Here is a 13,901-nt window from a genome sequence, read left to right as displayed (position 1 = left end):
CATATGGAGGAAATGATAGCCTAGGGCCTTTGATTCAGCTGAGCAAGTGGCGATTGTGATTAAGTGAGTGGATGTCACTGACTGTTAGGAATCACGTGGGATCCATAACGATAACCTTTGCCCTTTCTAAAAATCTTTAAAAACCTCTGGTGAGAAAGTAGAGGGAATCGAATGTGAATAAATGCACTGTTACCTTTTCAGTGTTTTCAGCGTCCAAATAAATGAGCCTGATACACAACACATCCATCTTTAATCATTATCAGTCTGGCTCTGTTTATTGTCTAACAGTGTAGATGAAAAGTGCTATGTTAGAGTGCAGTACAGTCAAGCAGACCAGTGTGACACTAGTACAGCAGAACTAGACACCTCTTTCAAACTCTGAAATGCTATATTGACTGTAGACCTAATTTTCAGTCACCTTTGAGTTTCTAGAGTCTGCATTGTGGCGTTTAGAAAGAAAACGCAGCCAAGTTGAGTTAATCAAAAACCACATTGCAGTCTAATGCCACATATTCAGAGCAGCAGGACAGAGATTGTGCTTTCCTTGCGTTTTGTGAATTAAAGTTGTAACGGGTGAGCAACATTGCGACATCTAGATGGAATACATGCACTATAAGGCAGGGCTGGGATTTAAAAAAAAACGTACAGCCCAGACCCTCAGGGACAATTTTGGAATAAAAATAAGAACTCAGACTAACCTATCATCTTATCCAGTCCTTATCCCAATCTCGACGCTCAAAATGAGATTGCTGTCAGTTGATCCTATTTAAAATTACAGGACTGGGGTTCCTTGAGAAGGTTGTAGATTAGTCTTGCCATTATATAAGCAAATAAACACCATGACTTCACAAAAGTGTCACTTTACCAATTAGGCGCTGTCTACTGCTGTAACATTTTTTTCCCTAACTTTAAAGAAGTTACTGAAATGTTTTTGCAACACAAACTGAAATAAAAATTGTTGTTTCAAAGACAAAAAAAGATTATAAACACTCCTCCATGTTTAGTATAGCTAAGCTGTAGTTGTACAAAAGAAACATGCTTTTTTTAAGTGCCCAAGCTCAGAGTTGCATGCTGTGTTTTATTATATTTAAATGTATTGTTATTGCTATTATAGGTTTTGAATATTAGATGTCTATTGTATTGGTTTTCTGAGGCTGGCGTTACTATTTCTACTGTTGTACCCATTTAGAATAGTAATAAAAATTAATAGCAGGAAGACTCCATGAATCTCGTGCCTTGCTTAAGATGGCTGTACCAAATCCTGTTCCCATTTTATTGAAATTCCCTTCGACTGAAATGGCTTCTGTGGGTTTGTCGAAATTTGCATCTTGCAAAAATAGTTCTTCATCTGAAACTCTCTCTCCTCATCCCATGTGTAACTTTACCCACTTTCTCGGATATCCTATGAGACACATTGTTGAATGCTGAATGCTGTATTTTTTTGTCTCCATTTCCTAAACTTTTTCAACTAACCTGTCAATGCTGTTTTTTTTTCTTTACCTCTTTCATTTGCTTCATTTATGTATTAAGTGGTTGCTTAGATTTAAGGTAAGCAATTTCCAGGGCCGACTGTTCTGATGTAACAGAATATTTTGCACAGCGAGAGAAGCAACAATGATATCTCCGACACCTCGATTTGGAAACAATCCCAGCTGCAACATTAGAGCAGATTTGTTTTAAGGGCAATCATTTTGCTACCCACTTTTCTACAGTGCTTGAGAACACCTTTGTGCCGTTAAACCGGCATGATTTTGTGTTGTAATCATGCTTGCATCAGTTGTGCTAAAACCTTCCCTCCATTCAACTCAACTAAACTACTTATTACTTTATTGCATTCATAACCCTAGCACATGTATATTCATGTGTCAATATATCTGTTCATGTGACATGAAAGAAAATCTTTATCCACTGATCGCAGTGTAGATTTTTCAGTAAGGCTCTTTTTTCTGGAGCACGTAGTAATGATTTTAAACTAATTGCCACAGTAAGCATGTACTCACAAATTGTCCATTTCGTTATCATTTGTCACTGTCCTCTACAGTTTTGACTTGGAGGTTGCCCAGAACACATTGACACTTAAGTCCATGTCACCTATTAGGCTGCTTTGAGAACAGGAAGTCCAAGATTTTTGGAAGCATGCGATGAATTTGATCTTTTTTACCACTAGTCTAGAAATATTCCTGCTAGCCACTTCAAGTGTAATTTGGAATTGCCATGTTTGTAATGGCACAGGTCTAATTGCACCAAGTCTATTTGGCTACAGGCACCATTACTGTTATAGTTTGTGTAGCCAAGGAACTGTCACGGATAAAGGTCAGTATCCAGAGTCTTTGCTTTTGAGGTGTCATTTGCATTGCTGTATACCTATTCTTTCAAACAAAAATGCTGTTTGAACAGCTTTAATATAAATTGCAGTAGAATTGTTTGAAGTGCTAATGGTAGACGGGTAGGTGGCCTCTGGGCCGCAAATTCTGAACCAGTCCCCCCAGTTCTAACCCCAGTGTCCTTGCTGAATTCTATTTGGGACACATTTTTTGTACAAATTACGATATTTTACAAATTAGAATAAAGCTTAGCTGTGGCCACTTAGCTAGTGTTTGCTCCAGCTGATCCCATGACTTTATATTTTGAAATTTTGCAAATGAGACCTTTTAAATTCTTTTCAGTTTTTAAGCTGTGGGACATTTCGAGCTACTTCTAGAAAAAAAAAACTAAGTAATCTTAATCCTATATCTTGTTAGGAGCTAAGCACTTTTATTACATTTATATGATGATAGGTTTATTTACCACTCATTTTACCACAGTTAAGTACTTGACGGCTCGGTAGAAACAAACCAGAAGACAATGTACTGGGAAGCACAGATTACAGAGCAAGTTAGGGTAAATATTTTTACTCCAGAATTAACACCCCAGCTTTCAGTAGAACACTACATTTACGTTACTGAACATTGTGAGAACTGAACACTGGAAAAACAAATCCTGAGATATCATCAGAGCTTTCCTCTCTGTGTGGCTGTATTCTGTTTATTCTATACACATTTTCATTCTAAATGAAATCACTGGAGTGGGGTGCTGTAATGTGGGTAAAAAGTTATTTCAATCCATTTCAATCATCCATGATGTGAATAACCGAACACCCTTACAAAATGTGGTAACCTGTGCTGTTCTTGATTAAACTAAATAAATGTGAGGTTGAAGTCAACCTGGGGTGCAAATGCACAAGAAAAAAAGCGTTAAAATTGCTTCCAATCGACTCTTTTGAGTATCTATAGACTGCCAGAGCAAAATTTATATTTATTTGTGGTTCCTGTGCCTTAAGTGTTTCTTAAATTGGACACACTTTGTGTCTCACTGATTATCAGTCACTTTGCTTTATTGCTGCAACTATTGTGATGGATTTTACTTGGTAGCTATTGCAGTATTTGCTATAAGGCAGATTGTCCACTGAAGCATATTGTAATATATTGCTAACGGTCAGAGAGGTGGTTGTAATTTCTTAGTTTCACTGTAACCCACATTAAATGTCCTCATCATTGATTATAGTATGATCGCTGCAGGACAAATGATTAAATTCTGACACTGGGGCTGTTTTCTCAGTTTCATCTTGCTTGGCCTTGAAGTAGCTAGCAATAAATGGGCAGGTGCTGATTGCGAAAATTTGCAATTAATTGCTAGCCATCGTCGATGCCAGGCATAGCTAGCAGTATCTGCCAAGCATAAAAACCGCCTCTGAGCAGGAAGAGGAATTGATATTCAGAAAGAGTGATGCTTTAACTTTCCTGTTGTTAAACCTCAGGCACGTCCCCCACAGGTATCAATAAAATTCGCAATTCACAATCTCTCACAAGCAGGATGATGGTCGGGTACGCTTATGGGAAATTGAGTTTATTGATTGCCGAAGTGTAATATAAATAAACATTGACTGAATAAAAGAGAGGAGAATCCTCCTTTTTCCATCTTAAAGATGGACTGCCCCCATCTTGGAAGAGCAGAGGTGTTGGCCCACTGTGTGTATAGAATAAACTGCACATTTCTCTAGTGCAGCTGCCTCCTGCTTTCCTGCTATGGTAAAACCTGTTACAAAAAGTCTTTTGTAATATCATCTGTCTCTTTTCGTGTGTCTAAACTGTTCTGTTGTTATTTTATTTTCTTTTGACAAGGGATTCATCAGCCTGAATAGCAGGATGGTGTTATATAACAGGTTTTACTCTCCTGATCTGCTTTCAGTTACCTTCATAGAGTTCAATCTACCAGCATATTAAAAGACCAAAGATCATCATGCGACCTTTTTAAAAAAAGAAATTATCTGGGGAACAGAATCTGGAAAGGATTCAGATGCAAGATGCATGCAGTATGGGGGTTGAGGCTTTTTTTAATTTTCAAAATACAGCAAAAAAAAAAAAAGCACACCAGATTCAATGAAACCAAGAGAATGGGAGATCGTGCACTATGGATGACAAATGCAGCTAAACAAGCTTTTGGAGGAAAGGTGTGGGATCATGCATTGACCAAATTTAACCGAGAGCAAATTCCTGTAACTGAATACACTGGATGTGAGTTTTTTCCCCATTCCAAGGCTGAGCAGAATGAGTCAGGATGATTTTATAGACTTACTGTAGTTACTGGAATTAGACCACCAGTGCAAGAAACTTCTTAAGGTCATTGAACCAGCTCCAGGCTGTATGAGGAATCAGGAGTGCCTGAGCATAGATGAGTGAATGGCTGCTGCATATTTGCTCTATGTATTCCCGATTGTATTTCTGCAGACCCTTTGCCTCTTAAAATGAGCAGCCTTGATGTAAATGTAATATATCGGCAGCCTAACAGCAGGCACAGACCTGAGTGGACACAAGCAGAGAGCACAAGCGCCGCTTAGGCTGGTCTCCCAGAAGCGCACTTTTGAAGTGTGGAATTCACGCAAGGGGTGTTGTGGAAAAAGCTGCCAGTTCAAGGCTTGAAGGGGTCAGTATTTTGAATCTGGCGGACTGCAGGGTATGTGATAATTCCCCATGGAAGGTTTTAGAACCTTCCTCCTAAACAGCAATAAATATACAGTGTTCACTGGCTGTCATGAGGGCCTTAGTTGTCACAAAAGTAGTGCTTTTATTCACCTTATCTCAGAGGTTTATTTCGCAGAGCAGGTGTGCTTCGTATTTAAAGCATACAAATCTAAATGCATCGGTCATGTAATCCTTCCTGAAGCATGTGGTTCATCACATAGTTACATTACAGCTTGCATGTAAAACTATTGAGTATATTGCTTATGAGCATACCTTAGCCAGTAAAATGCTCCATTTGAATTTAATTGTGTTGTGCAGGGGTCTCCATCTCGGCTTATCCAGTCCTTGGGGTCCTGCAAGGTATGCTCTCGGCACCTAAGTTTACCAGCTGATATGAAAGCCCTGAATGACCTAAAAGTGTAAGAAGTATGGTGTGGCTTCATCACACTGGTATCATCTTCATCTTAACTCTGACTCCAACCCTCCGCCTTCAGTGGCCAAAAACTGGGGAACGCTGAGAATTGTGAGCCGTCTGGGGGGGAATGCTTGTTGAGTAACAGAATTTCACAGTACTGGACTGAAAAGCAGACATGGACCACGGACGTATGACTCACTCAAGTGGCTAGTCCAGTCCAAATGACAGGACAACAGAGGATACAAATGAAAAGGAGTGCTTTTAGAATTGCAAATAAGGAACATATTTTACACAAACTGTGCTGGGTGTCAGCAACGAGCTGCCCAGTCTTGCAGGTGAAGCTGACGCTTGGAGATTTTCCCAGAAACGGCTGTACGAGATCCACAGATCATTTAGCCCAATATTTTTTTTTTTAATGAGCGCGTAACCTGATTTTCCGAAAGTAATGATTCAAAATTTCTAAAGCGTGACTCTCTTTCCCCACACAATTTGGCATTCAGCATATGTTTAAATAATATAATGGTTAAATTGCTCCTGTGGCGAGTGTGCATAGACCCCTTTGTGTTCTCTTTGCACCAGTTCAGTCGTCAAGTTCATCTATTCACACTCGTTCGCTATGGTCCATTAGTGCCCAGCGCTCTGTGGGCATAAAGGAATTGTGCTCTTCTGTCCCTCAGGCATTGTAAGCATGAAGAAATGATTTGTTTGCTTCTTGTTACTTTTTGTCCACGCTATTGGTAAAACCGCTTGAGCCATTTTTTTTTTGGTAAGGGCCTCACTGTGGTTTGAGCCCAGTACCGGAGCTTCAGGTTTTTGGTATCGCGGAAGGAAACCACACTAATTTGACAACTCAGTTGTTGTTGTTTTTTTTCCCCCGCAAAACTTGAAGGTGTCCCCAACGGTCAGTGTAAAGATACTGTTCCAAATCTCAGAAAGATGGCTCATGTTGTCGTACAGAATCCTCTGTATGATTCTTGAGGAGCCAAGTTTTACAACTGTAAAATAAAAACAGGCTTTTAAACCTTGCGGCGCTACCTTTTCTTTCAGCTGAACGTTCAGCTCTGGAAAGCTTGTCAATAATGGGTTCTCTTCTGCCACCTTACGCTAGTTTGTGGGGCAAAACTGATTGATTACTTGGAGACCAACCATTACTTATCAAAATTCTCGGGCCTGTCGATGACTCCAGTTCTCCATTTTGTTCTGCGTTTTAAATTAATTTGGTTCCTCGACCACGCTTCAGCTTCAGGGTTTGCAAGTGCTGGTGGCTGGCGGTAGCTATATTCTGCTTTCGTTTCTTACTCGCTTCTGCCTGGGGTTGCCTCATACTGCAAAGTGTCTCCTCTTCCAAAGCTTCATGGTGAGAATTGGGCAGCAAACACAGTGCACTCTCTGAAGGTAACAGCTTGTAACTGGTTTGTTGTTGTGGGGGAAGTGGGACGTGTCGTCGTTTTTGTGTTTAATGGCAATATGCATGGCTGCCCTCCCTTCTGCCCCTCAACCCCTTTCCTTGGTTCTGTGGTTACTGTTGCTTATCTGGTGGCTCCCCTGGAGCTGTGGTAGTGTCCCGGGCCTTAGCCTTGCCTGGCACAGGTTTGGAACTTGGGACAAATTCAGTAGCGCCTCTGCCTTTTGTTGTTGCAGGTCAGCACCCAGAACATGAAGATGGGCGGTCTGCCTCGCACCACGCCGCCCACCCAAAAACCGCCGAGCCCCCCGGTGTCAGGAAAGGGAACCATTGGGTACGTACGGCGGCAGGTGGTCTTCTTGGGGACAGCTGCGACAAATTCGCCCGACGCTTTCAAAGGCTCAGTTTTTTTCCCCCCGCGGCCCTCATTCAACATCTGTCAAAAGTGTGAGGGAATTGAATACCTGTTGTTTCTGTTTTGACGTTTTATCCCTCAATAGTGGGGAGGGTTGCCCCCGGTGTGGGAGTGTTCTGAAAAAAACTTTCTTAAGGGGATGTTTGAAGTGGTTGACTTTATGCATCTGCGCTTTGCCTGAAATTGTAATCCTATGGCTTATATTGATATATAACACATAGTGGTATAGTAGTATCACCCTGCAATTGGAAAAACTCCGGTTGCTGTTGGAAGAGGTGTTAATGCGACCAGTAGGGGGCGCTCACCCTGTGGTCTGTGTGGGTTCTAATGCTCCAGTATAGCGATGAGGACACTAGAGAAGTAGTAGGAAGTTACTGTCCTTTAGATGAAACGTAATAATTAAAAATCCCAGGGCATTTCTCAAAAGGCGTAGGGGGATTAACCGTGCTGTCCTGGCAAAATTTCCCCCCTGGCCTTTACCGATCATGACCTCCTGATAATCCCCATCTCTGAACTCTGTTCTCCTCCCCACTGAGAGCTGGTGTGTGGTGAGCGTACTGGTGTATTATTATTATTATTATTATTCATTTTCCCATCTCGATTATGTAACGACTGAGCAAGCCACTTGAGTTGCATACCTATGTAGCCTTCCTTCAGAGTTCATGAAGGTGAAGCAGACAGAAGATAACGTGCTCTCGTTTTTCTGCTTGCTCTGCATTAATGACAGCGATGTTACGCTTCTGGTTTGACTGAATGTAACGTGACAACCTTTCTCCAGTGTTCTGGACTATACCCCCTTATCGGATTCTAAAGACACGGTATGTCTAGTGTTTCATTCCCAGCCTCTGAATTACATTACCTGACAAGTTAGCTTTTCCTCCTAATTAAAGCAATAAAACAAATCGATCCATGTTTGGTTTCTCCAGCTTTTGCTTTGCCCTACATAAAACTCGATTTGTTCGGTGTTCTTCGTTTAAATGTAGGTCACAGATATGTGTTTTTTGCCTCCCTGCAGCTCTTAGGAATTATGATGTTATTCTCTGTATTTCAGGCTGCTGCAGTTCCATCAGTTTAGTCTGAAATGAGTGCTAACCTCTAGTGACTTCCTCCCAGCCCCTGAGTAACACACACATAAGACTGACCTCCTTCACACGATATTTTATAATTTGTGAAGTTTTGCCTTGGTTTGCATTCACATTTATAAGACATTTATCCCAATGATCATTTCCCAGTTTTGTCCTAAATAGCTATATTTACACAAGTACTGTCCTTCTTCCTAAAGGCAATCCATACTGAAAAATGGATCTGTAGTTACAAGGGATGGGTTGTAAGGGATGTTATGTTACAATTCGTTACAGTTATACGCTGCATTCATAATACCCCTGCTTAGAATATTGTGCACAATTCTGATTACTGTATCATAGAAATAGGTACTGTAGTTCCGAAATCAGTCCAGTGATTAATCACCAGGTACATAATATGAAATATATTTTAGTCTGGTTATTGAGGAACATGACTTGATTTAAATACTTAAAATCTTCAAGGGCACTGCTTAACTTCGTCCAGTGGACTGATCCAAATGTTTCCAGTGAGACCAGAGCAGAAGATAAGCTGATAATTCAACTACCAATGCAGAGGTGGCCTTGTTTGGACAGTCTACCATTAAAGCGCAATCGAAAAATAATTGACGCTGAACCCTTAAGTGCCCTCTGAGTGGGAGCCTCTGCTGTAAATCCTGATCGATCCAGTCGGGCTCTTGCCTGTGAAAAACATAGTTCCTGATCTTGTTGGATCTGTCCTACACTGATTTGTCCATTCCTGGATAACGCATTGCGCTATGCTAATCTTACACAACTAAGTAACATAAGCTGTGCCAGTAGGCTAAAATAATCACATCTCTTCCAGCTCTAGAACAAAGTTGGAGAAACTTGATTGAAGTTTGCCAAGTCCTAAACAGCACAGTCAATGGTATTTTTCTCCAACAGGATTAAAGGTGCAGATCAAAGCTAAGATGAAGCCGTTCTTTAAAAGAGTAACAGGGAAGCTTTTTGCAGGCAGTACTTTCCAAATCAAGTCTATAATGGTGGCAACGCTGCAGACATGAAGAAAATAAGAAAATTCCCTCCTTTAACCTGTGCGGTTCTAATGATGCTTGAGTCTTCATATCGAATGGCCTCTTTGCATTGCATAATCATTATGTCCTCGCTGTTCGCTTGCGGGAAAGTTACTTATATGACTTAAACACAGCAATGAGGATTAATTTGCTCCCTTCCAAGGGTTAAAAAGACCAGCGTGTCACTTCCTTATTTGTTTATGCAGCTGACTCGTCTCATGCAGAGCTAGGACATTGCAGGAAGTGGTCTCCTGCTATGTCTTATTAGAGTTTGGGCTGTGACGCTGACAAAGAGATTTCTTTCCCAAATTAATTCGCTTGTAGGTGTCCCTCCGGTAACCAAAGCCCAGTGCGTTCTCTCCCCTGGAGTCCTGCCTCTTGGCAGTCTGTAAGTGACGCTTGCTGTCTGCAACTGCTGCGCCTCATGTCGAAAAGCCATCTGGGAGTCCATATGGACTTTGGGCTCCTCTTTGGAGGACTGAGTGCGTTTTTTGGATAAACCCAAAGTATTTGCCTGGAAACCTCCTGGTTTTTCTCGCCAGGTAATGTAAGCATTGCTCATGTCTTTGGATCTTTCTCTATGTGGGGAAAACATGGCGCTAGAGAATGTCTTCTGCATTTTGAGGGGCAGTTTGAAAATGTGCCTCTTGGAACGCATCTTATGAAGCAGAGGGAGCTCGGATTATGATGCATCATTTCCTCCTACACTCTTCTCTTGGACTACAGTGCTGCCTTCTGTTGAAGAGCAAATGTGACTGTTGATGAGCCAAGCAGTCTGTGCTAATGCAAATGTTGGACTTAAGGCTGTTTATTATTATCATTTTTATTCAGTTACTAAATCTGAAAATACTCGTAGCTCAAAGTAGATATATTTCCTTTAAAAACTTTGTCAATCTGTTGTCTGACGTCGGAAGTAACGTCATGCCTAGGGGATTTCAGAGGACAGACTTTCCTTGCTAGTGAATTTCAGAATATCCTTATCATACTTAGGAACAAGTAATAGGCTTATTCCATGCTGAAAAAAAGAAGAAAGAGAACACAACGTTTCGGCCGTGGAGCCTTCTTCAGGTGTGAGAGAGACAGGGCAGTAGGCAGAGGTAAAGTAGCGGGAGAACAAAGGTTTGGAGGGAGGAGGAGTGAGAGGCGGGAGCAGGGGACAGAAAGAGAGGCCAATCAAGAGGTGTGAAGTCAGAATGGGTGCAGAGAGGTGTGAAATGAAACTTCCAATGAATGGAGAAAATTTAAAAGAACAGTAGTCTGTCGTTAAGGGAAGGGAGAAGGTGTGATCCTAGCTGCAGAATAGGATCACACCTTCTCCCTTCCCTTAACGACAGACTACTGTTCTTTTAAATTTTCTCCATTCATTGGAAGTTTCATTTCACACCTCTCTGCACCCATTCTGACTTCACACCTCTTGATTGGCCTCTCTTTCTGTCCCCTGCTCCCGCCTCTCACTCCTCCTCCCTCCCAACCTTTGTTTTCCCGCTACTTTACCTCTGCCTACTGCCCTGTCTCTCTCACACCTGAAGAAGGCTCCACGGCCGAAATGTTGTGTTCTCTTTCTTCTTTTTTTCAGCATGGAATAAACCTATTACTTGTTCCTTTGCAGCCTACGCATGCTGACGCAGCTACCCACCTGAACTACTTATCATACTTAGTCTAGCTGCATGTTTTGTCTTTATGAAAACATTGGGATTTTATTGGCACTTCAATCAGATTAAAAAGCCTGGGATATTAAATGTTTGTTGCTTATTTTTCTCTAGAATCCTTGGTGAAATGGTCTGTCCATTTGACTATATATCGCCCTTGTGATTTAAGGCCTGCATGAGCCTGTGTAGTTCAGGAGGGGCAAAGTATATCTTGAATTTCTGTCTCGCCAAGTGACCCAAGAGAACAAGACTTCCTCTAGATGGGGATCTCAGGTTATCCTACTCCCCTGTGCAGCTGGGACTGATGTACAACTAAGAAGACTGGGGCAATGCTTAAGAGCAATAACATACCTTTGTCAAGGGTAAAACTGCAGTAGTTGAATTGGGGGCATGAATATACAGAACTGTGGGCATATGTTGAAAGCCCTAAGCTCTTAGAGCACTTTCTGCAGTACCATTCTTCTTTCACCTTATTTATTTTGGCTGTATAATTATCTTTCATTGCTGACTCAGTTGCTGCTGCAGATCACTGAGGCCTGTCATTGAAATGCACCTTGCCAGTCCAAAGAAAAATAGGCATCTGAAGTTGATAGGGTTGCTTTAGTTTGATTTTCATAGCCCACTATAGTTTGTGTGTGGAAAGGGAGCACTTAATAACGACATTTTGCATTGTTTTCCTGAATGATGGGCAGTTTACATTCCTCATTCACGCTTCATTTTATGCATTTGCTGTAAGATATGAAATAGTTTTTATGGCAGGAATTTCAAGCCCTGCTGTACTAACATGGCCGTCCCTAGCTGTCATTCATATTCAGCTTCTGTTAAAGATGTCATCAGTTTATCGTACCAGTCCTCCCATGGGCTGACATTAAGCCTCATTAAAGCCTTTAAGGATTCCCTTTGTGGTTTTAAATAATGCTGGATTTTAATTTGATTACCCTTTTACTCCTTATTAAAGCGTTAACATACACAATTATAAGAGTTGGTTGACTGTTTTAAAAAAATGACTTACAGTATATCTCATTTTCTTTCTGTTCTGCTTTTTGCTGTCTAAAATAAGGTTTTTACTATTATGGCATTTAAGGTATGTTTTAAATTTTATGATACTTGTGCCAAACTTGTATGTTCAAAGACTTGTTTTTCCCCGATTCAGGCAGAAAATTGAAAGGTTTTCAACTGATGTTTTTATACTGTAGACATACTCTTTAAAAGATACAATAAGGGACAGGTTCAATGTATATTTCATTTGTACACCTCTACAGAACGTTTGCATCTCTTTTGTGGGATTTGTGTTAAAAAATATATAGTTACGTCACAGTCTAGCATCACTGTTACAGTATTTCAAGTCACAAGTGATCAAGTGGCCACTGGTGTGTCAAATAAAAAGAGGGACAGGTAAAAAGTACACAGAAAATTCTCTTCAGGCTTTTTCAGACACTCCATTTCGGGTTTAATCCTCGAGCCTGAATCTCAGAACTGAGCAAAATTTACTATTTACTATAAACTATTGTACCAAACTGAAATAAGCACTCCATGCAGTTATTTTTTTTCTAATCAGAAAGTCCACTAAGTGCAGAAAAGTGACTCTGCGGCCAACTGGCATCCTGGCATAGTCTGGCCTTTGCCTTCCATTTCGAAATCCCTTGTTTGCCGAAGCACCAGTACTGCACATCGCCCAGGAAGACGATGCAGTTCGATAGTTCTGCAGTCCTTAATTTCCGCCTGCTGGGAGAGTGTCGCTGACATTCCTTGACAGTGTGAATAATGGAGGCGATAATTGGGTTTTTGACTTTTAACAGCTGTGCATCAGAAATCGTTATTCAGAGGTTGGATTCAATGATGTGCCTGAACTCATTGTTTTTTTTTATAACCTGAGTTCCCATAGTTCAGTTAATGGAGAACATAGACGAGGTGGACCTGCATTTTGTGTCACGTCTGAGTAAGAGGGCTAAAATGAAAGCTGTCAGCTGCCCTGTGTGTTTGATGCTCCACTGAAGTCGTGTTGTTTTGCTGGATTTAATTCAACAAGTGTAGAACCCTGTTTTCATCTCAGCCGCATCCCACAACCTCAGCAGATGCTGTCAAGCCTCAGGGCAGAAAACGGCTTCTCTCCAGTATCAGGTATTAAAAAAACAAACTAATCTTTGAACAGGGGTTGCGAGCACGCTGGAGGAAGCTCTGTAGTGTAGGTTGCTTTGTTTCCCCGATTCAGTTTTCATTCACGCTTATTAGTCTGAAACCCTTCTGGAGGGTCCTGCAGGATGGTCAGATTATGTGGGTTTCCACAGTTTTGGAAAGCAAGGGAGGGTTGTAGGATTTGCTCTAAACCTGTTAGAGCTTAAATTGTTGGGAACAGATGAAGAGGGAGGGGCAAAGAGAATTTTAGTGTTATTCTCCGCCCTCCCCCCCCCGCTGTTTGAGTGTTAAAATGCTTTCCTACCCCCTGCAGGCGGCACTCTCCTTATCGCACCTTAGAGCCGGTGCGCCCTCCCGTGGTCCCCAACGACTACGTGCCCAGTCCGACCCGCAGTGTGGCCCCCGCGCCACAACAGAGCCCAGTCCGCACCGCTTCCGTTAACCAGAGGAACCGCACCTACAGGTACCCCCCGCCCCCCCTTCTCTCTTTGTCTTTCAGTTCCGCTCTCCGAGTCACCTGACGTCGCACGTCTTCGGAAACGTCAGATAGGCTGCTCCTGGTTTAGTTTGTTCTCCAGTGAAGACAGAAGAAACTCGTCTGCTTTTCACACGGGTCAAAATATGAGTCCTTCTTGCAGCAGGAAAGACTTCCGCTATTTTTTTTTTAAAACCTTGGAAAGAAAGTCTCTCACTGCCCTGCTGAAGTCTATAATTCACCAGTGTGCCATTGATGTTGAAATCTATTTAATTCGTTTTTTCTACAAATGG

At 41.6% G+C, this 13,901-nt stretch overlaps 1 protein-coding gene across 5 annotated transcripts in view; it reads left to right on the top strand.

Moving 5' to 3' along the window:
* The window catches only part of LOC148821695 (abl interactor 2), an 85,991-nt gene that overhangs the window by 54,374 nt on the left and 17,716 nt on the right, over window positions 1–13,901 (top strand). For all 5 annotated transcript variants that reach the window (XM_088930085.1, XM_088930083.1, XM_088930084.1 and 2 more), the window contains exons 4-5: window positions 7,057–7,154; window positions 13,447–13,596. In XM_088930085.1, coding sequence (XP_088786211.1) covers window positions 7,057–7,154; window positions 13,447–13,596 — 248 coding nt within the window. The remainder of the gene's footprint in view (window positions 1–7,056; window positions 7,155–13,446; window positions 13,597–13,901) is intronic.

The sequence above is a fragment of the Atractosteus spatula genome, chromosome 13 (assembly GCF_055471065.1).
Source record: "Atractosteus spatula isolate fAtrSpa1 chromosome 13, fAtrSpa1.hap1, whole genome shotgun sequence".
Taxonomy (NCBI): Eukaryota; Metazoa; Chordata; class Actinopteri; order Semionotiformes; family Lepisosteidae; genus Atractosteus; species Atractosteus spatula.
This window is presented reverse-complemented; position numbering and strand designations above follow the sequence as displayed.